General features: G+C 36.2%; 1 protein-coding gene across 4 annotated transcripts in view; it reads right to left on the reverse strand.

The window, feature by feature from the left end:
- MIPEP (mitochondrial intermediate peptidase) overlaps nt 1-24938 on the reverse strand; it is a 189802-nt gene that overhangs the window by 106450 nt on the left and 58414 nt on the right. For 3 of the 4 annotated variants that reach the window (XR_011166757.1, XM_069080141.1, XM_069080140.1), the window contains exons 11-14: nt 7286-7439; nt 5525-5602; nt 3874-4078; nt 1144-1253 (exon numbers count right to left, since the gene is read on the reverse strand). Coding sequence is in view for 3 of the 4 variants with exons in the window: in XM_069080141.1 (XP_068936242.1) it covers nt 1144-1253; nt 3874-4078; nt 5525-5602; nt 7286-7439 (547 nt within the window). In the remaining variant the exon portion in view is untranslated. Of the gene's footprint in view, nt 1-1129; nt 1254-3873; nt 4079-5524; nt 5603-7285; nt 7440-24938 lie in introns of all 4 variants that reach the window. The other variant, XM_069080142.1, reaches the window with a different exon arrangement.

Raw genomic sequence — 24938 nt, forward strand, 5'->3', positions numbered from 1 at the left:
ACAGTGCTTGGCACATTGTAAGAATTTAATAAATGCTTATTTACTAATTACTCCAACATGGCAAAAGATGAAGGTCAAGTGTTTTTTCCTCCTTTAATCACAACTTTTATGTGCCATCAAGTAAATTAATTTACTTTATAGGATTTTAACCCTAAAACTGAATTAATTTTTCAGGAAACTGCCATAATCAAAAGCAATTTGATAGACACATGTGTGTATGTATATATACATATACATATGTGTGTGTATAATATATAATTTAAGCTTCCAATAAACATACATAAATATATAAAATTTTTTTATTTGATCATCACAACCCTGTGAGGTAGGTATGAAACATGATTTAGAGAAAAGAATGATACCTAGCAAAATGAAATATTGCAGCTCAGTTCTATGAGTCTGTAAGTACTCTGAGTAAAAAAAGAGGAAGCTAAATTTTACAAACTATGACATCAAGGTCTGAGGAAAAGGATATAAACACAAAAGTGAAGGAGGAATTATAGTGTAGCAAAGTATTAAAAAAATTCCTCAAATTACTACACTTTTACTACAGGTACTACAATATTGAGCACATTACAGTAATAGCAATCTTAACAAACTTCTCCTCACTGAAAAGTTTAGTGTATTTTTCTCATAGGACCATAGCTTCACAATTATACTGGAAGTCAATAACAAAGCGAAATTCACAGTACACAAATTATACATTATTTAAATTGCCAGCTTTGGCAGAATGTAGTTATTTCAGTGTATTCGAGAAATGTTGGAAAAAGTAGTTAGCTTAATTTGTGAGTTCTTAAATGGTAAATGTGTATCTCCTGGTAACATTCTAAGCCAGTTGTCACCATAACTCTCCCTTCCATATGATGCTTCCTTCTCTTAATTTTACTGGGATTTCCAGAAAGCCCAAGAGCACATTTCCACATCATACCTTGGAGACTTTGCTGTACACCCCCCTACACTGGTGAGCATAGGTCTTTAGAAGATGAAAAGCAGATTTTCCTCACAAATGGTTAGGGTTCCCTACCACCATCCTAACGTGAGTGAAAGCAAAATGAATAATTTCCTTTGTAAAATTCATAACTTTACCTAAGTCCAGTTTAATTATAAAACAAAGAGTTATAACACGTACATTTTTTTTCCTACCTGGCCAGTCTGATAATGTTTTGCAAACTGGTTAACTACTCTATAATCACTTGCAAAGTACTCCATCAAGATAGAAGGAACTTCAGCAAAATCAGTTGGGCATCTTGTTCCTGAAATAAAATAACAATTGGTATAATTTAAAGTAACATGTTATTTTTATGAGGACTTCTAAAACTTTATTTGGACTTTTGATGAACTATAAGCTTTAATTCATTAAGTCAATATTTTACTTCTATAAAATTATTGCACAAATTGGCAAAAAAACTTTATTATAATCCTATGCATTTTACTTCAAATCAAAAAGTGAAAGAAAACATTTGCACAGCTGGGTAAGGCACCTAATAAAAAAACTGCTCACACTCTCTAAAAGCAAACTTGTCTGCACTCAAGCTGTCCTTGTACTAACTATATCAAATTCAGATGCTATTACAATTAAAGTAAAAATTTTCACTTAAAATTCACAGGATTCCATTCTCAAACATGGTTTCTATTCCTTCCTTTGTTGTAAATTCACACTGACCCAACTTATTTTCTTTTTCAAAAAAGTCAATGCACAGTAATAAAAGCATCAATGTAACTATATATTTCTTTAAAATAAGCAAATGTTATATGAATTTAATTTAATTTAACACATTCTTCATTTTTTGTTTTATTTTTGTCATCAGTGAAAGTTCCTCTGCCCCCAGACTCATTCTAAGGTAGAGACCACCTGTTTATAATCTGCCACTGGTGGACTACCACCCACCATGAGATTGGAACCAGGGCTTGAAGCTGGGACTGCAGGAGCTTGGCTAGCAATGGGACAAAATTATATACTCTTTAGAGCTAGGAAAGACTCTAGAGACCAATTTACTTTATAAAGGAGGAAACAAAGGGGAAGGGACATGATCAAGACCACAAATGCAAGCCTGAGCTTCCCCTCAGACCCCCCATTCACATCACTCCCAACTCCAAAAGTTAGAGTACAGAAGCTTAAGTGGCAGGCCATTTCCCCTGAACCCAATTTTGCTTTTCTGTTAACACACATTTGGGGACTTATAACCTATTATCATTATTTAAGATTTACCAGGCACTTTCCTCAAAATAACCCTGAGAAGTAGGCAATTCAAATACTATTGTCCCCATTTTACAGACAAAGGAAAATTTAACAAAGAGACTTTTCTGAGTAGCTTTTAAAGAAGACATCTATGCATTCATTGGGCTCAAATGAGATAATTTATATAAAACACTCTGAAAACTTTCAAGTACTATATGTCAGTTGTTGATATTAATTATTAATTATTGTTCCATCAGAAGGTAGCATGGCACAGTACACACCAGGGCTGGCTTTGAAATCAGAAGATTCAGGTTCAAGCTCTGCTTCTCCACAGTAGCTTGGAGGGCAATAGTGAGTCACCTGACTTCTCTGCACCCCAGCAAATGTCCTGAGGGTACCAGAGGCATCTGATCAGCTAATCTGCATGGAAAATCATACCCCATACCCCACCACCACCCCATTCCTCTGCCCAAAGAAATCAAAGGTTTCATGTTTCTGTGTATGAGCATGTGTCTGCATGTATACACATATACACATGTAACCATAGAAAGGAAACAATGAATTCTCTCTCCCCATATACAAACATATATTTATATATGTGTATATATATATGTATATGTATGTATATATATATATATATATATATATATATATATATATATATATATATAGTAATGTGTATGTCTTCTGGGTCTATCTAAATGCACACAGATATACACTTAAATAACATCAATTTGTAGTTCTCTTCAATAATGCAGATCAAAACCCATCAAAGCCTGCCAATCCCATCTGACTCCTGTCCATATTGTCCCACAGGTTCACCACAGGGGGTACATACACCTTTCTTACACACACACACACACACACTCTCTCTCTCTCTCTCTCTCTCTCTCTCTCTCTCTCTTTCACTCTCTCTCTCTCTCTCCAACAAAAACTATAAGTGATAATGATGACCAGGCACAGCACCATAGCACAGATACAGATCAGGAAAACCTCTGTCTCCTCTAGCCATGGTCACAGAGTCAGTATGTGTCAGAGGTACAACTTGAATCCAGGGACTCTTAACTGTAAGGCTAAACCTCTATATACATACAACTCTACCTCTCATTGTAGTTGTTGATATAAAATTATCTTAAAATTAAGAAGTCTGTCTCAGTGACTTGTCAAATATCAAATGCATGCTTTTTACTATAACTCACAATTCCATAACTTATAGAGAGGAACTTATTAAAATCTGATCACAAGCAAAACTGAATATCATCACAATTCATCAACGCTAATCACATTCATGTTCCTGACCCTACTCAGTAGCCTTGTCTTTCTTCCATATACCCAATTCAAGAAAACTTTAATAGAACCAGTTACACACATTTATTCACACTCAACTATAAATAAGAATATTTATATAGGCAAAGACCATTGAAAAGAATGAAAATGTCATGTATTATCCATGGGTAAAGTACATGGGTGAAGTAAAAGGTTGCATGGCTTGAAGAGAGAAATAAAAGAAATCTAAGCACAAAAATTTATAAAGACGAGAGTAGAAATGGAAAAGTAAGAAGCATGGTCAATGAAATGAGCACAAAGGGCTATGAAATAAACATTCTTTTTTTCTAAAATAAGGACTTCCCTTTTCAAATAAAATTGACTGAAAATACAAAGTACTAAAGAAAACTGTCCTCTTAGCATCTCACCTGTAACATGTTGATAACGAGTACGTCCCAGCATGGAATGCATGGCATGTCCCATTTCATGAAAAAGATTTTCCAGCATTCCAGGAGTTAATAAAGGTGGTGCAATACTTGTTGAATGAGGAAGGTTCAGCATGAGAACTACTACTGGAAGCTGATATTCCCCATTTTCCTTTAATCTTCCCCCACGGATTGTAAAATGGCAGTCCTTCATAATCAGAAAGCAGAAAGGAAGAAACAAGGCTAAGTTAAAACAAAAAGTCAAAGGGATTTATCAAAATAAAACTATACCAAAGGTAAGTGCCTAAAATATTATTTTTAACACAACTAGAATTTGCCTCTTTATTTACCATACAGTTTTCATAAAAAACATTTTTTTGCTCCTTTTAAATTCCTAATATTTAAAAGGAATGAGAAAGTATTGATGTATGCTAGCAAAATTTTTCAATCTTAAATTCAATTCACAACCATATGAATGCCTATTTTGTGCTCAGCATTGTTGGCTTTAAAAAATAAATAAATAAAATAGCTCCTACTTCCTAGAAAGTAAAAGAAGCAAAAACAAATATAAGCAGAAAAAAAAACATTCAAAAGATGAATTTAAAAAAATAAAAGATGAATTTTTAAATTTGTAAATTGCTAGAATGTTTTTTTTTCCCAAATAGAAAAATAGTTCAGAAGATGACTCAGTTAAAGCTACTACTGGCAGCTAATACACTCCCTGAAACTCTGAATGGGGGAATTTTATTTTGAAATGCAAATATACCATAGAATAATTAAGATAACTATATCATACCACAAATTATTAGTCATTATCTAACCTATTTCATTATATCTATCATCATTAAGAAATTTTTAAAAATGGAATGCACATCTGTGAAACTTATTTTGTTAGGGCATGTAGGTGGCATAGTAGTTGGGCCTAGAGTAAGGAAGACTTCTCTCCCTAAGTTCAAATGTGGCCTCAGACCCTTACTAGCTCTGTGATCCTGGGCAAGTCATTTATCCCTGTTTTTCTCAGTTTCCTCATCTGTAAAATGAGCTGGAGAAGGAAATGACAAACCACTCTAGTACCTTTGCCAACAAAATGCCAAACGGCATCATAAAGAGTCAGATATGCCTGAAATGACTGAATAACAACAATAAAAATATTTGCCCCATCTACTTTACGAGGTTGCCATGAGGAACATTTGGAATAATTAAAAAACTATGAAAAGCATAAAGTGCTATAATGAAAAGTAACATTATTATTAGCCTGTCTACTTAATATTCTATTTTTGTTCAGCAATCACTACTGAAGGAGCTGCCTGACTTTTGACTTTATGATACTCTACCAAAAGGAGTCAAGAAACATCTTAAATTTGCCCCTTGGAAACACATTGCTTGCCAATAAAAAATGGACATTTTTTTTAATGATTTTAACAGATTTCAATGAAATCTGGTACCTAGATAAAGGATACATAGGAAGATATTTAATTAAGTCCAATTATTCTTAATCCTAATTTAAATGATCTATTTTAAAATTAACTTCATTTGTAAATTATGTCTTTTAAAAATAATGATTCCATTAAGTGAGGTTTATCTTTCATAAAGCAGCTAGTTTACTACTAGTTAGTTCTTGGAGAACTAGTCCTCTAAATAGCATATTACCTACCTGATGTGGTTTGTCTGCTCTCTGAAAGAAGTCACAATAGATGTATCCCAAAAGTCCCTCAGTTTCATGAACCACAGCCTGAAAGAAGTTTCAAATATCACAATGAAGGAAGGAAGGAATCTAAAACCTTTACATCCAATGCTTCTTATACCAAAACTAGGTATGCATTAGAAATGCATAGCCACACAGAGATCTTTGCCTCTCTCTATATATTCTATTTATATAGAAATACCTCTATAAACACACACACACTTTTTTTGGCTCTGGGATTTGCAACAGAAGATAAGAAAATTTTACATCCCACCTATTTGCAGTCATTTACAAACATTGTATTCTCTTTTATCTACTTATCCTTCACTAGGCATTGTAGAGGGACTATAGTTCTGCAGTTTTTGAAGTGCTGTGGTACTACCAGATCCTTTCAAATCTTAGGAGGTAGCTGTAATTCCCCAATTTTAACAGTGCTGTTCAATGGTAAGCAAACATAGCTTCTATGTCCCCCTTATATCACTGTACGAGAATACTCTACCTTAACCCTGCATGGGAATGGGAGAGGAGAAAGCAAAAGGAGAGGGGAAGATGACTCTTGCCTTCTCTGTCCTTTGTGGAAGCCATCTTGTTTGCCCATTTTATTTTAAAACATATCCTTCAGGGGCGGCTAGGTGGTACAGTGAATAGAGCACCACCCTGGAGTCAGGCGGACCTGAGTTCAAATCCAGCCTCAGACACTTGACACACTTACTTAGCTGTGTGACTTTGGGCAAGTCACTTAACCCCAAATGCCCTCCAAAAAGCAAAAAAACCAAAAACATATCCTTCAAAATGGTACAGGAAATTTATCACCTTCAGGAATATAATTCTGTTGACTATATAGATGGAGCACACTCCCTCCAAATTTCTTATTCTCTTCCTCACTTCCCACTCTTACCAAGTTAAGTAAGGTTAGCTTAAACCATAAGAAAAAAAATTACAGAATGGATATGAGTGTTATAAAAGTAGGTAAAAAAAAAGATTTAATGGTAGGAAGTGAACAGATAAATACTAGAAAGTATAAGGTGGAAGATATATAAAAATGCTTATTTCAAGCAAGATAAACACTAAATAAAAAAGAAATACAGAAGTCATTAGAAAGTTGTTAAATTGAGACTTCACTTTCCTCATTTGCAAAATTCAGAAGTTAAACTAAATGGCCTCTGGGGCCAGTTCTATGTCTAGATCAACAATCATGCAACTCTCTGCCTCAATGGGCCCTAAGGCACTATACAGCAGCTATGATTTACATGATTAGAGAATGGTTTAAAAATCTTTTTAAAAAATCAAAAAAGAAGAAAGGAAGATGGGAAGACAATTTGTAACAAAATATTCTAATGATTTTCTGAAAATTATAAAAGATTAAAAAGTAATGAAGAAACAGAAAGCAATGATGTAAATTCTCCTACATCTGGAATTTATAAATACATTTTAATTTTCTCTTTTCCTTTGTTCAAAAAAATGATTTATTTTTTAGAGGACTTTTTTTGATACTCTGCTTTAGGGCAATTTTAACCAGATCCTCACATTAAAGTTTGTGATCAAGGATTTGGAAATTGATAAAGACAAACCAACCATTCGGTGGGGCCACAGGGACAGAATAGCAATCAGGCAGAGAGCAGATGGCAAGGTGAGGGCAGGTGAAGCCACTGCAGCCACTGCTGCCAATTCAACTACCAGGCTAGAGGCTGCAATTAAAAACACTAAGCTGATGCATTATGGGCAGCTTACCAGTTTTCGAACATCTTCACACCACACTTCTCCTTTTTCTGGCTGTTCCACATAGAGAGAAATTCCTAAGAGCTGACGGAACAGTAAGTTCAGACCTTCCATACATGCACCAAGTGAGAAAAATGGGCAATATAAACTGGGCTCAATGTTATACCTGCAGGAAGAAAAAAGGTTCAAAAACAGTTTTGTCCAATTTAGCACTACGAATAATTTAGATAACAGAATGTGGTCTTAACAGCAGAGCAACAAAAGGAAGTTAAAATATTAAGTGTACTCAAAAGATGACCATATTATACAACCTCTGCTAAGAGATTATCACAGTTCAAATGTCTTCAAAAGAAAGGTGCTAAATAAATTTAAATACATATTACCAATATATAATATAATCTTGCAAGGCTGGCTTCTTAAAAGACATTATTTTTCCACTGGCCTAATAAATCACATTACAAAAGCTCATTACTACATAGTTGGTGAAGTGGAAAAGACGGGAACTTTAGAAGATCACCTTATATTTAATAATAGGAAACAAGCCTGTAACCCTAGGCTTTAGAAGAATAAACTTCAAAATCTTCAAAGAAATTCTAAGTATGATGCCATAGTCAAGAGGCATTGTGGTTTCACAGTAAGAGTAAATAAATGACTTACAAGTAAAAAGGTTTTGGTCTGAATTTCTATTCTAACACAAAGCTAGATGACAATGGACAAATCACTTAATGTCTCTGAGGTCCATTTCCTCAGTTTCAAAGTAGGGATAATAATCCCTGAAGTACCTATTTCATAAAACTGTTAGAAAGCACTCTGACAATTACATTCTCAATAAATAAATGTTAAGTTATTATTATTAAAATAACAAAAAAATCATTGTCATAAATATATTTAATCCTCTTTCAATTATAAATCAATATATGATTTAATGTATCAACTTGAGTAGTGAATTATTTTAAAATTTATTATGAATCTATTATGTTTTATTTTTAGAAATTATAAAATCTATTAAGATGTGAAAAGGTGTGAGAAAAATGCACTATTGAAGTGAAGTCTCTCAGTTCTACTAGTACCCTCAGTTTATTCAAAATATCCTATCAAAGAATCTTAATCCTAGGCCTAGCTGCCTATTTGCAGTATAAATGCTGAATTTGCTAGTATATCTTAAATGTTAACATGCATTCTATTGAAGTTAATATGCTATATTCAGCTGAAAAACAAGACTTCTAAGAAATCAAGTCTTATGAATCTGAAACCCTATTTACAACTCTATCACCTTTATTCAGAAAAAAAAAAAGCTGTTTCTTCTTACAGAGCTACCAAAAAGTTTTCAAAAGGTAAATTAGAAGATCTTTTGTCAAAAAACCTTAAAACGTCTGTAAAGTTCTTTTCAGCACCCCATACCCACTTCCATACTCTCTCCATCACTCCGTAAAACTTCCTTAATCAAGATTCTGGTAGCTGTTACTGACCATCCTCCACAATATTCTCATTTTCTCCTGGAAAGTACTTGAAGTACTTGAATTCTAAGCACTGTTGTGCACAGAGTTCCTTCAGCCCTCCACATTACTCAGTAGAGTCCTGACCATTTGCTTTTACTCCTTGTACAAAGTGCATTTTCATTTGTTCCCATTGGCTTCAATGGCAGAAAACATAAATACTCAATTTAAACGAAAATAAGCCAAAGTAAAAGAGTTCAAAGCCTAACTCACAATCTTTCCTTCTTCCTCAATTCTAGTCCTTGTATTAAGGGACTACAACATACGTAACAATAGTCCCTCAAACACCCAAACTTCCCAGTTCCTCAACTTATGCATTTCCCATCACCAACTACTTTGTTTCATGACAGCTTGTAATGGTATTGGGAATTTGAAGATCTTCCCTGCTCCTTAATAAGCCTAAGGGAATTTGAAGACCTTCCCTGCTTTGAAAATAAACTCTGCCCCCCCAATAGGCTGAATGTAATCACACGGAGCATGTTGTGGGGGGAGTTTGCTGAAGGGTAGAGCAGAGCTCACAGGAAGCTTGGAGTCAGAGCTAGACTAGAGGATTGGGAGCTTGCTACCTGCAAATGTTCAACTTTCATGTTCATGAACCCTGAAATTCCCTTATCTGATCACAATCTGTTGTCACCCCACAACTCCCTCTGCCTCGCAACCCCAAACCCTGTTCTTCATCTTAACCACGTTTTCCAATCACTCGACTCACTGGTGTGCTGGTAAACATTTAACAAACAGTTCTCTCTCTTTCTATGAATATAAATATATATTGCATATATATAATACATATATATATATATATACACACATAATAAAGAGAGAGGGAGAGACATGACACACTTTCAAGTTTATCTACATTATTTACATTTTCTCCATCACTTTCTTAAGTCCAGACAATCAACAAAAGAATAAATCAAGCCCTCAATTGTAGCATTTGCCTACTTCTGAGCTGTAAATGCTCACGCTGAAAATTTAACAATGGGATCTTATAGGCCACTCTTAGCTGGCTCCAGCACAACTTTAACTCTAACAAAGCCTCCCACTTTCCACCTCCCACTCCCATGTTACATTCACCTTTCCTCAGCTGGACTCTATACTGTCATCTTCTCTCAAGTTCTTTATCTCCTTTAGCTTACCTCCAATCATGCCCTGATAATTGTTAGACTGAAATTACTCTCACCATTCTGAATGAAATCAGGAGAAAAATCATGAAACTATGCTGATCGGATTTACTACAAAATCATGTTAGATATCTCAACTGGACCCTCACAGAAGCAAGGCAATCCTTTCATATCTCCACAATTAATTCACTATCCCACTCTCTACATTGGCTTTTCCAAATTTTTCATTCCTCCTCAAGCTTCCCATGGTTTCCTCTTCTCCTATCTTGCCTCATATTTCACTTAAAAAAAATTTAGGTCACTTGCCAATAATTTTCTCTTATCTCCTTGTCCTCCTCATCTCACATCACTCATATGCATTCTGTCACAACCTCCTCCCCATCCCATCTCACCTGAGGAGAAAGGTCCTTGCTTTGCCAAGGCAATCAAAAGAATTGATTTTTTTTAGAAATCAAGTCTTTTAATTGGCTATAACATATTAACTTCAACAGAATGCATGTTCTGTATGAACAACTGATTCCATGCCATCCCGTATTCTCCAGCAGATTTTCCCCTTTGTCTTTCTCACTCCTTCATTTATCTTCAATCTCTTCCTGCTACTGGATGATTATCTATTGCCTACACACCCATGTTCCACCCCCACCCCCACCCCCACAATCCTCAAAAAAACCTTCATCTGATCAGGGCACGATCATGTGCATCTCACTAGGCCCTCCTGCTAGCTACCATCCCCCACCTCTTCTCCCTTTTGTGGCTAATCCTCTTGAGAAGGTAAACTACAAACTGTGCCTCCATTTCCTTCTCTCTCATTCTCTTAACTTTCTGCAGATCTCATCACCCAACTGAAATTACGGTTATCACAGTTATCAGTGTGTAATTGCCAAATTTAATGGCCTTTCCTCAGTTCCCAACCTTCCAGACCTCTCTGCGTGGTTTCACACTGTGGATCATCCTCTTCTCCTTGTTACTCTCTTCTTTCTGGGTTTTCAGGACACTGTTCTCTCCCCGTTCTCCTCTTATGAGTCTGCTCTGTCTCAATGTGATTTGCTGCATCTTCATCCAAATCACACCTACTAATTGTAAGTGTCCTTCAGTCTCTGTGCTAGGCACTCTTTTTTCTTTATACTGTTTTACCAGTAGTCTCATCAGCTTCCATAGATTCAATTTATCATCCTGTATGCAGATGGTTCTCTAATATTTATTTAGCCCTAATCTCTTTCCTGAGCAATCTCCAACTGCTCTTTATAGTTTCGAACTAGATAATCCATAACTATCAACACAATAAAACTCTCCCCAAACCTTCCTCTCTTCCTAACTTTTCAATTAATGCAGTGGACACCATCACCCCCCCCCCAGTTACTCAGGCTCACAACTTCAACCCCTCAATTTCTCTCAACCCCTATATTCGGTTTGTTGCCAAGATCTCTTAATTTTATCTTCATAACATTACTTGTATATTCCTTCATCTGCCTGGGACACTGCCAATACCCTAGGGCAGGCTCTCATCACCTCATGCCTAGACAACAGTTTTCTGGTTGGTCACTTAAGTGACCCTCAGAGACCATCTAATAAAATTGATAACTGAAAAACAGTCTCTATCCCAACATACCCATCAGTCACCCAAAATTTGCCTGAAGATTTCCAAAGAGAGAAACACACCACCTCTCAAGTCAACTTTCTCCACTTTTTTTTCCGGCAATGCATTGAATTTATTTTTTAAATTTTATTTATTTTTTGTTATTCTGAATGTTTTTTTTTTTATCAAATTCTTTATTAACTTCTAGTTTATATCATTCATTTCCGCAAGATTTTGGGTAACAAATTTTCTCCCCCTTTTTCCCCCACCTACCACCCCAAAATAGCGATCCCACTGGATATCCCCTCCTCCAATCCACTCTCTCCCATATCCTCTCCCATACCCCCTCCAAATTTCCAGTAGAGCATGGTAGATCTCTATGCCCTAGTGCCTGTATATCTTATTTCCCATTTACATGTAAAATAATATTGATAATAGTATATATACATATATATATATATATATTTTAAACATTTGATTTTAAAACTTTGAATTCCAGATTTATTTCCTTACTCCCTTGTCACCCACCCTTACTGGGAAGATAAGCAATTCAATACAGGTTGTACACGTGTAGCTATGCAAAACATTTCCAAAGTATATATATTGTAAAAGACTGACTATATTTCCCTCCCTCTTATCCAACCTCGCATATGTTCCATTCTCTACTTTGATCCTGTCCCTCTTCAAAAGTGGGTGCTTCCAACTTCCCTCTCTCCCAGCTAGCCCTCCCTTCCACCATCCCCTCCTCATCCCCTTCTCCCCCACTCTCCTGTAGGGTGAGATACCCTATTTAATGTGTATGTCATTCCCTCCCCAAGCCAAACTCAATGAGAATAAGGTTGACCCATTCCCCTTTGACTTCCTGTTCTTCCCCTCCTCTGCAACCATTTTCCCTTACCTCTTCCACATGAGATAGTTTACCCCAATCTGTCTCACCCCATCTTCTCTCATTCTATTTCTCTCTCACCTCTTAATTTCACCTTTAAGTATCATCCCTGGTCCTGTGCCCTCTATCTATGTATACCTGTACATGTATATACACATATTCACATATGTATTCATATACCCATATACCCTCCTACATAGACATATATGTATGTATGTATATGTGTGTGTATATATATATACATATATATATATATACATTTCTATTCCCTTCAATTATTCTCATACTGAGAAAAGTTTCATAAGTTACAATTATTGATTTTCCATGTAGGAATGTAAATAGTTCAACTTTGATAAGTTCCTTATGATTTCTTTTCCATTTACCTTCTCATACTTCTCTTCCTCCTTGTATCTAAATGTCAAATTTTCTATTTAACTCTGGTTTTTCATCAAGAATGCTTGAAAGTCCTCTATTCCATTGAATGACCATATTTTACCCTGAAACATCATACTCAGTTTTGCTGGGCAGGTGATTCTTGGGTTTTAATACCAGCTCCTTTGAACTCTAGAATATCATATCCCAAGACCTTCAATCCCTCAGTGTAGAAGTTGCCAGATCCTGTGTTATCCTGATTGTGTTTCCACAGTATTCAAATTGTTTCTTCCTGGATGCTTGTAATACTCTCTCCTTAATCTGGGAATTCCAGAACCTGGCTATAATATTCCTAGGAGTTTTCTTTTTGGGATCTTTTTCAGGAGGTAATTGGTGGATTCTTTCAACCTCTATTTTACCCTCTGGTTCTAAAACATCAGGGCAATTTTCCTTGAGAATTTTTTGAAGGATGATTTCTAGGTTCTTTTTCTGATCATGGCTTTCAGATAGTCCAATATATAATAATTTTTAAATTATCTCTCCTGGATTTATTTTCCTGGTTGGTGGTTTTTCCAATGAGATATTTCACATTACCTTCTATTTTTTCATTTGTTTGGATCTGTTTAATAGTACCTTGATTTCTCATAAAGTCACTAGCTTCTATTTGCTCTAATATAATTCTGAAGGAATGATTCTCTTCAGTGAGCCTTTGAGATTCTTTTTCCATCTGGCAAATTCGGTTTTTTAAGGCATTCTTCTCATTGGCTTTTTCAGCCTCTTTTGCCATCTGAATTAGTCTATTTTTAAGGTGTTATTTTCTTTAATCAGGTTGTTGACTCTCATTTCATAATTTTCTTGCATCGTTCTCATTTCTCTTCCCAATTTTTCCTCCACTTCTCTTATTTGATTTTCAAAATCTTTTTAAGCTCCTCTATGGCCTGTGACCAGCTCATATTTTTCTTGGAAGCTTTTGGTGCAGGAGTTTTGACTTTACTGTCTTCCTCCTGTTCCATGCTTTGATCCTTTCTGTCCCCCAAATAGGAGTCTAATGTTGGATTCCTGTTTCCTTTGCTTCCCTCGTTTACTCATGTTGCCACTCAATTAATTGACTTTTGGGCTTTTTGCCACAGTAGGACTCTGCTACCGTGTTTCCCCGATAATAAGACACTGTCTTATTATTTTTTTTTTTTGGACAGAAAAACACCAGAGGGCTTATTTTCAGGAGAGGGCTTATTTTAATGAACATTGACAGCAATTTTAATAAACAGGTAAATGTGAACAAAAAAATGTAATCTTTATTCAATAATGAATTCAATAAAGAACAGGATGACGCGCTTACTGCTGCAGCTCTGATTGGATGCAGCTCGGAGCACGGCGTGCATTTCACCCGGGAGGGGGATGGTGCATACAGAGGGTACCGTAATGTAGCGTGTAGCGCAGGGAATCACCTTCACTACAATAGCAATCTCAATAGGGCTTATTTTCGGGGGAGGGCTTATTTTAGAGGAATCTTACACAGTAAGGGGAGGGCTTATTTTCGGGATAGGTCTTATTATGGGGGAAATACGGTACCAGACAGGGGAACTTTGTACCAAATGCTGGGGTTCTCTCTGCTGCCCAAGGTATTAGTTGGGTGCCCTCTGTGAAGCCTCCACACTCTCTGGCAAGCTGGTCACACATCCCAGGACCTCTACCCTAGACCACAATCCAGATCCAAGAAGGTTAAAGCAAGAGTGATTACCCCTCAGTCTGGTTTCTTGGTCCCCCTACAGACTGCAGGACAGGAGTTGAACCTGCCATGTGGAGGCGGCTGTGCCCCAGCCCCTCAGCAGCTTCTCCCTCCAGGAAATAAAGGCCGACACACTCCCAAACTACCGGATCCCAAAGTCCACACTGCACTGACCTCTCATTTTGTCCTTAGCATCTGTGGGTTGATAATTCTGGAAACCACCATAGCTGCTAGTAATCTGCAGTCCCTCCAGCTGGTGGCTGGTCAGGCCCACCCTGGGGCTAAAATCTCTAGCTCACAAGGGGCTGGGGTCGGCTCCCAGAGCACTGCACTGGCTGCTCCTTGCCAGCCTGCCGGGCTGTCCTCAGCAGGAGGTTAGCTTCTCTGTATCATTTCTTGGGTTCTGTAGCTCCAAAGTTTGTTCAGAATCACCTTTTACATAAATTGGCAACCTTCTCCACTTTTGAATAGCTCTAATTGTTAGGAAGTTTCTTTTAAGATATCAAGCTAAAATGGACCTCTTGTAATTTTTTTCCCATACTTCTGCCCCTACCATCAAATTGAATAATTCTAATCTCTCTTATTCATAACAGTCATTTGTAATGGTAAAGGAATTTGAAGATCTTCCCTGCCCTTTAATGGTTTCACTTGGAGCCCAACAAGAGAAGCTTGCTTAGGGGACGCTTGTTTTTCAGGAAGGTCCACACCTTTTGTTACTTTGTAATTAGGCAGTGGATGACAAAGGTTGTGATGTCCTCTGACCCCAGGGATGGCTATACATATATACACTTGGAGGTGAGGTTTTGCTTTGGGGCTCACTTCTGGGAAGAGTTGTGTGATTTGGCCAGATGAGACTCTGGGCAGCAATCAAGCCCCCCAGCTTTGAAAACCCAGATGTTGGTGCTTCTCTTTCTGGTAACTAATTACATATGTATTTCAAAAAAACCTGTAAAGACTTAAATGAACTGATGCTGAGTGAAGTTAGCAGAACCAGGAGAACACTGTACACAATAACAGCAATATTGTGTGATGATCAACTATGACAGACTTGGCTCTTCTCAGCAATACAATAATCCAAAACAATTCTAAAAGATAATGATGGAAAATGCTAACCACATCCAGAGAAAGAACTATGGAGTCTGAAGGGAGAGTAAGCATATTATTTTCACTTTTTCTTTGTTTTCTGTTTTTTTCTTTCCAATGATTTTTCCCTTTTGTTCAGAATCATCTTTCACAACATGCCTAAGGTGGGAATATGTTTAACATGATTGTACATGCATAACCTACACCAGATTGCTTGCTATCTTGGGGAGGGAGGAGGAAAAGGAGGGAAGTAGGAAAATTTGTAACTCAAACTCTTACAAAAATGAATGCTGAAAACTATTTTTACATGTAATTGAAAAAAATACTATTAAGAAAAAATACTTATTTGGGTTTTTTATATCTACATGTATTTTGAAAGCCTTTTATGCTTAATTTTTAAAATTCTGTCAAAATCTCAAAGAATCGAAAAGAACTATTCAAGAGAAATTTTAAAACTGATTTATCTACTAAGAACCTGAACCTGACCAAAAAATATAAAAATTTAAAAGTCAACAGGCTTAACATTAAATTTTTGGTTAGGTCTAAACTACAAATCATAAAGAGACAGAAGTATGTACTAACTGTACAATGCTACAATTACATAATTGTCTCAGAGGTTTAAATTGTGTGTGTGTGAGAAAATTGTGTGTGACAGAGGAGAAACAGAGAAAAAGAACTCAAAAGAACCTTGAAGGATTTGTTTTTAAAAAACAGAATTTAGGGGCAGCCAGGTGGCACAGTGAGTAAGAGCGCTGGAGACCCGGGATTGGTTCCAGCCTCAGACACTTAGCACCCACACAAAATAACTGGCCATGTAACCTTGAGCAAGTTACTTAACCCCAATTGCTTTAAAAAAAACAACAGAATTTAAAATGTTTTAAATATAAAAATAACTAAAGCCTTGTTTAAATATTGAGGACAACTAAACTCACCCTTTGTTTTATTTCCCTGAAAGCTAGGTAAGGTACATGGATGCTAACCTAATATAGTACACAAAATCAGAATCTAAAAACATTTATTGTCTAACTCCAAGCAGACAGCAATACATGTCCCCATCAGGCACTATTTAATAAACAACTCATCGTTAAAAAAAATAAAAAGAAGAATTCTAGCTTGGAAATTGAAGATCTAAAAGCACAGTAAATGTGGTCTTTTGTAAAGTTCTGACTTTACACATATGGATACAAAATAATCAGAAAAGGTGAAGGATAAATTTCATTCATGGTTTAAAGTAGCAAGATTTTGAAATGCTGTTTAAGTTTGACACTTTATAAGAGTTACTCCTCAGATAAATTTATTTTAAGTAAAGTATAGCACATAGAATCACAATCTCTAGGCTGGAAGAGACCTCCGTAGCCATTCACTCCAACTCAAACCAGAACAACATTTCCCCCTTTCCATGAAACTGAAAAAATGAAACCATGTACTAACTGACCAAGTATGTAAGGGGTAGGATTTTGTTTGTTTCAGAGGCAAAGATGACACACTGAAGTAATGAAGACTGATATCAAGTTAAATATTTTTAAAGGAAAAACTCTAACTCATACTCAATTTAGAAATAGTTTGCTGTTATTGAGCAGTCTGAGTTTTGTGGACATTACTAATAATGGCCAACCACTATTAGTACTGATCCATCACAAATAGGCTCCTTGAGGGTGGAGGTCATGTCTTCTTTTTTTTTGCCTTTTGGAGGGCAATTGGGGTTAAGTAACTTGTCCAAGGTTACACGGCTAGTTTTTTTGTGTGGGTGTTAAGTGTCTGAGGCCAGAACCAAACTCCGGTCCTCCTGACTCTGGGCCAGCGCTTTACTCACTGCGCCACCTATCCACCCAGAAGTCATGTCTTCTGCATCATTTTATCCCTATCACCCACCATAGCTCTATGTTGTATTTTAGAAAAGGCATTTGATAACTGTTTATTAACAAATATGTTTTGTTTTGTTTTTTTAAGCAATTGGGGTTAAGTAACTTGCTCAAGGTTACACAGCCAGTTATTTCTGGGTGTGGTGCTGAGTGTCTGAGCCCGGGATTCAATCTCCAGGTCGTCCCAACACTGGAACCGGTGCTCTTACTCGCTGAGCCACCTGGCCGCCCCTGAGCAATTGGGGTTAAGTAACTTGCTCAAGGTTACATAGCCAGGTGTTTCTGGGTGGGTGCTAAGCATCTGAGCCCAGGATTCGATCTCCAGGTCTTCTCAACACTGGAGCCGGTGCTCTTACTTGCTGTGCTACCTGGCCGCCCCCAACAAATATGTTTAAAGATATAAACAAAATATTTCTTTGACATTTATAAGTGGAGACAAGTAAAAACATGGTCTACAACCAATTTTGCCAAAGAATGATAAGAATATACATCTGTACTGTACTAAAAGTAAATACAACCCAATTGGTGCCTCATTCTTGTCCCTTAGAAAAGCACTTTTTGACTACATAGTCTTATGCTATCATCGTCCTCCATGAATATAGTCAAATATAGTGTATGTTAACAATATCCTAAACAAGAGGTTATGTCCAAAATATGCTGCTCCTCCCAATATAACAAAGAATATTAGAGAATTCATTCCTTGCTCCTAAGATCAGAACTCAATGACTAAAACATGTGATTGCTCCATGAAACCCATGCTCCTAAGATCAGCACCCTACTACCTAATACCTTGGGTAAGAATAAAAAAGCTGTCATGGTTTTGGTAGAGATGCATCAGCTGGGCTGGACTTCATCATCATCAGGTTCCCAGGAAACCTCTTCACCAGGAAATTCATTCTTACTCACATTTTTTCCCAAAACCCTCTGCCTGTCTGATTGAAGGGCTGGAAAATACAGCAAAGAACTCCTCCTAAAGCCTCGATTTATAAAAGAAAGAGCAGGGGCGGCTAGGTGGTGCAGTGAATAGAGCACAGGCCCTGGAGTCAGGAGAATCTGAGTTCAAATCCAGCCTCAGACACTTAACACAAAAACTAGCCATGTGACCTTGGGCAAGTCACTCAACCCCAATAGCCCTCCAAAAAGCAAAAAAAAGAAAGAGCAGCCAACTGCTCATTTCCTACTAGTTCTACTCCTTGGACTGGATTCCACTACCATGCTCCCAAGAAATCCCTCCAGCAGGAAACCCATCTTGAAGAGATTGCGTCAGATTTGGAAAGCTCCTTGAGGGCAGAGGCTTTGTTTTCTTATTTGTATCCCCAGTGCTTAGTACAGTGTCTTGAACATAGTAGGAGCTTAATAAATGTTGACTATTGATTATTGAGACAGAATCAAAAGTGCTTGCTGGCAATTCACTGACCACAGAAAATAAAAGAGAAGGCCATCACAGATGGCTCTGGATTTTCAATCTTGAAAGACCAGGAGAGCAGTACTATCACTAATAATAAAAATAGTAAAAGTTACTTTGGTATAGCAAGGTTATGGCAGAGGGAAAGATGTTTAATTTAATTCTAGACATTTTGATGAGCAGAGTTTTGGTCTATAAGTAGAGGTCTTACTGTAAATATTAAATATTAATAAATGTGAACAATGAATACTGGCTAAAATCACAGGTTAATATAGTCTTTAGTCTCTAGGAGTGAGGAACAAGGCTACATGTGACTCTCTAGGTTCTCAAGTACAGCCCTTTGACTGAATTCAAACTTCACAGAACAAATCCTTTTATTAAGGAGATTTGTTCCATGAAGTTTGGACAGTTGCACTTGAGGACCTATAGGACCATATGTGGCCTCGAGGCCGTAGGTTTCCCACCCCTGGAACCTTATCCTACTCAATAAGTTACAAGTAGACTAAAAAACACATCCACTAAAGGGAAATGCTTATAGCTCATCACTGAATGAGTAAAACTTGACAGAGGACATGTGTGGACTAAGAACAAATTACAGAGAAGAAAAGAGCAAAGTATGTGACTATACTGCCAAAAAAACTATTTTAAACTCTATCAAAGGAAAAGGCAAATTTTTTTGGCATTTGAAACAATTGTCTAAGCATAATTGAAATGTTACAGTTGGATGGCATTTTGAAATCTATATTCTCAAAAGACACAGAGAAAGCTATTATTTAATCTAGTTAAATAAAGGTAATACAAAGATAAAAGAAATGAGTGGTTTTGGGAAACTGTATTTACCTTTCTTGCAATTATATAGTACTAGGAATAAAGAACATATTTCTTTAGGATCAGCTGTCACTGGTTTTGTTCAATCAGAACTTCTGAAACTTTGGCTAACAAAAATGTTCTAATCAACTGCCTAATAAACCTGGGGCTGTTCTCACTAATAACACATACTGAGTAGATAGTATTCTGAATACTGTATTCCACAAATACTTACTCTAATATAATCCATGACCAAATGCAAATTACTTTTATATCCCCTCACTTTATATAATGGTAAAATCAATCTGAGTTTGTCAATAAAATTATTAAAGTTCACTCTCTAGCACGTATGTATGTATTCATATGTATATGTATGCAAATATATACATACACATAATATATATGGTGCTACAGACTGTGAAGTACCAACAAAGAAATTTCAAAGAAACACTCAAGAATAATCAAACAATAAGCATTTAATAAGTGTCTACTATGTGCCAGGCACTAGTCTAGGTACTAGAGACCAGAAGACAAAAATGAAACAATCCCTGGCCAAAAGCTACTAACATTCTATTGGGGTAGACAAAATATGAATATATGACATTTACAAAATACATACAAAATAAATGTATAAATCCAAAGCAAAGGCCCAGAGATGAAAGATGGAATGCCATGGGTAAGGAACAAGATGGCCAGTTTGGCTAGACCACAAAGTGCATAATGAAGTGTAATGTCTAAGAAAGTTGGAAATATAGGTTGTAAGGGCCCTTACATTTTAAAGACCAAAATAACATTTACCTTCCTTCCATAAACTCATGATGAAGGAGGCTTAGAACTTATCTAGTTCTACCTAGCCTAAGGAAACTGATGTCCAAAAAGGTGAAATGATTTGTCAGCATTCAGACATTTACTTGCTAAGACAGGCTTGACTAGAAGCTGTGTCTCTTGACTTTCTCCAAACCACAACACCTTTATTTCTCCAGATGAATTGCCACTTTTTGCAACTGACTGAGGTTTCACCTCAGTCCTACTTATACCTTTGTTATTAGCAGTAAAAACAAACAACCACAACAAAAAAGAAGTCTCAGAAAATCTCCAAAGTTCAACTGATGGTACCAGTGTAAAGAAAAGCAAGACTAAATTCGAAGACTTACAGAAGGGAAGTGATTAAGAAATTCACTGGGAACTGATAAATGGTCAAAGGATAGGAACAGGCAGTTTTCAGAGGAAAAAATTAATGGTATCTATAAGCATATAAAAATGCTCTAAATTACTCTTGATTAGAGAAATGCAAATCAAAACAACTCTGAGGTACCACATCTCACCAGTCACATTAGCTAACATGACAAAACAGGAAAATTATAAATGCTGGAAAGGATATTGAAAAACTGGAACACCAATGCAATGTTGGTGGAGTTGTGAACTGATCCAACCATTCTGGAACTATGCCCAAAGAGCTATAAAAAAGTGTATACACTTTGACTCAGCAATACCACTTCTAGGGCTGTTTCCCAAAGAAATCATAGAAGTGGGAAAAGGATCCATATGTACAAAAATATGTATAGCAGTTCTTTTTGTGGTAGCAAAGAATTGGAAATCAAGGGGATGCCCAGCAACTGAGGAATGGCTAAACAAGTTGTAGTATATGAATGTAATGGAATACTATTGTGCTATAAGAAATGAGGAGCAGATGGACTTCATAATAACCTGGAGAGATTTATATAAACTGATGCTGAGTGAGGAGAGCAGAACCAGGAGAACTTTGTACACAATAATATGTATGATGACTAACTTTGATAGACTGGGCTCCTCTCAGCAATGCAAGGGACAACTACAAAAGATTAATGATGGAAAGGGATATCCACATCCGGAGAAAGAACTACAGAATCTGAATGCAGATTGAAAGAACTACAGAATCTGAATGCAGATTGAAGCAAATTACTTGCTCTCTCTCTTTTGGGTTTTGTTTTATTTTGTCCCTTCTTTCTCAATGTTCACTCCATTGGTTATAATCCTTTTTTACAACTTGACTAATGTTCAATACTAAGGTATTTGTAGAACCTACATTTGATTGCATGCAAACATTGGGGTGAGGGGGGAGGAGAGAAAGGGGGAGAAAATTTGAAACTCAAGGGATTGTGGAACAGAATGTTGTAAACTAAAGATAAATAGATAAATTTAAATTAAAGAAAAGAAATTTGTTGGGATAAAGAGGTGACTTGACCCCCACAAGATGCCACAAGTCTTCATGACTTATTTTTAAATTCTTTCTGTCATGAATATAATTAAGATCAAAAAAAATGAATGTTTCATTACGCAAAAAAGGTTACATACAAAACTATGAACTTGTTTTATATAATTTGTTCTTTGTACAGCTACTGAATTTCCTTCTGCTTTTTAATTGAACTAATTGAAATGTTATAGTTGGGTGGCATTTTGAAATCTATATTTTTAAAAGGCACACAGAAAGCTACTATTTAATCTAACTAAATGAAGGTAATACAAAGACAAAAGAAAGGAAAAGGGGTTGGGGAAATGGTATTTACCTTTCTTGCAATTATATAGTACTAGGAATAAAGAACATGTTTCTTTAGGATCAGCTGTCGTTGGTTTTGTTCTTTTCTTTCTTTTCCTTTTTTTAAAGTATCACCATCAATACCACTTATTCTGTCATCTCCCCCCTCCCCCCCCAGTAAGTATGGTCAACCCAGACTAATTTCACACATTGGCTGTGTCTGAAAATGTGTGTCTTACTGAACAATTATAATTTACCACTTTTTTACAAATCATGGGAAGCATGATTCATCATCCATATTCTGGACATAATTTGTCACTGGATTGATTATAGTTTTTAAGTCTTTCAAAATTGTGTTTCTTTACAAGGCTGTAGTCACTGTATAAACTGTTTAACTGGCTCTGTAAACTTCATCCTGTATTAGTTCATGGAAATCCTCTTAGGATTATCAGAATCTTTTTTAATTCTCTTTCAACATTTCATATAACATAATAACACTTCCATTAAATTCATGTATAACACAGTTTGTTCAGTCATTACCCAACTGAAGAGCAACCACTTGAATTTTAGTCACAACAAAAAGTAGTTAGGAATATTTTTTATACACATGGATCCTTTCCTTCTGTCTCTTATCACTTTGGGGTATATGCTTAATAATGGTATTTGTGGTTGAAATGGTTTGCACAGTTTAATGATTTTGGTGGATGGAACCAAAATGCTATCTAGAATAGCTGGATTGCATTACAGCTACACCAACAGTGTGTTAGTGTAGCCCTATGAGTCCAAAACTTAATTCCAAAAATTAATGGTTTTTATTAGATTTTTCTTTTGCCAGATTTGTCAATTTAATGTATAGATACAATGAGGTGAAACCTCAGTCAATTGCAAAAAAAAATGGCAATTCATCTGGAGAAATAAATTTGTCAGGAATCTCAAAAGGAAATAATGAAAACACATTGTGATCAAAATTGGTACTGTTAGTCACAGTACCATTTTTTTCTGGTTCTATAAAGTAATCCTTTGGTAGTTTGATTAGTATAGCACTGAATCTGTAAATCAATTTTTGAAGCACTTTCATTTTTTTTTTTTAACCAGCAAAGTCTAAAATAGACTTTAGGTCTGTATTTATTTCTGCTGTTTCATAGCTGAATTATCATAATTTCTTTCTTTTTTAACTTTTTGGAGGGGGAAGGCAGGGCAAGTGGGGTTAAGTGATTTGCCCAAGGTCACATGGCTAGTTTTTGTGTTAAGTGTCTGAGTCTGCATTTGAACTCAGGTCCTCCTGACTCCAGGGCTGGTGCTCTATTCACTACACCACCTAGCTGCCACCAAGCATAATTTCTGCTATGTGTAACTGTTATCTACCAGATAGTTTATACATTCTGTAAGTATTTTGAAAGAAATTGGGGTTTTTTTCCTATGATTTCCTACTATTACTTTTTAGTAGAATACAGAAAGGCAATGGATTTATTTTATATCCTGCTATTTTACTGAAGATATTCTTTCAACTTATTTTTAATGGTTTCTCTAGGATTCTTGAAATATATCAAAAGATCATCTGCAAAAAATTATAATCTTATTTTTTCTTTATTTATGCTCTTCTGTCAATTTCTTTTTCTCGTCATTGTTATCATTCATTTTCTAGAATCATATCAAATAAAAGTCACTATCTTTGATTTATTTCGAATTTTACTAGAATGACCTCTAGTGAGTCTTCATTACAGACATATAATGTTAATTCTAACTTTTAGGAAATATCACATTAACAAATGGTCTAGTTATTCCTTTGGGATTTAAAAAAAAATGTTTAACATAAAGAGGTGTTGAATTTTGTTAAAAGCCTCTTCTGCATCTTGATATAGTCATGTAATTCTTATGGTTCTTGTCATTACAAAATGGTGGTCTAGATTATACATGTATAGCCTAAATCAGATTGCATGTCATCTTGGGGAGGAAGGAGTGAATGGAGAGGGAGAAAATTTAGAACTCAAAATCTTATAGAAGTAAATGTAGAAAACTAAAAACAAATAAATAAAATTAATTTTTAAAATCCCAAAATGGTGGTAGTAATGGTAATGAAATTTGAATTTGAAGATTCCTTTGTATTGGCAAAGGTAGCAGGTACTTAACACTTAGTAATTGATCAAGCTTCTGTTGGGGAAACAGAAGGTATGAACTCCTGTCTCCTGTTGCTGACATAACAGGAAAGGGTTGGCTGAAACAGGAAGCTAATGTTGTATGTATATAAGAAAAGCCCCAGAGAGGCACAGGCAGAATTTCTTGAGACCAGCATCTGGTGGCAGAGCAGCTACAGAAGAAAGAATGAAGAACTGAGCCAGAATTTCCTGAGAACTTGTCCTGGTGGAGCTTCTTCTTAACAGGAGCCCAGGAGTCTGGAGCCCAGAGCCAGGAGCCAGGAACCCAGGTGACTGAGGAAGCATGACTGGGATACTAAGACTTTGTTTGTTTGTGGTTTGGTTGAGCCTTGAATTCCCTGGAGCAGAAACTGTGAAGGATCTGACATGGACCAGACCCTGTGAACTTCAGAATGGAGCAGGACCTACCCAGAGAGCTGGACAAGGAAGTGGGAGCTGTCTGCCATTGAACCCAGGTGACAGTCTGGTGAATTCAGGTAGAATCTGGGACCACACAAGGAGATCCAGGGAATCTGAGAACCGGCCCCAAGTCAACATGAAAAAAGACCTCTTCCTAGATACTAAGTAATGATGAAATCGTAGTTTATTAGTAACATAAGGGTGGAGGTACTAAGTACAATATCTTCTATTGTACTTAGTAATTAATGATACTTAGCA

The sequence above is a fragment of the Petaurus breviceps genome, unplaced genomic scaffold, assembly GCF_028583685.1.
Source record: "Petaurus breviceps papuanus isolate PSGF00001 unplaced genomic scaffold, PetGlider_PUasm1.0 91133, whole genome shotgun sequence".
In the NCBI taxonomy this organism is placed as follows: domain Eukaryota; kingdom Metazoa; phylum Chordata; class Mammalia; order Diprotodontia; family Petauridae; genus Petaurus; species Petaurus breviceps.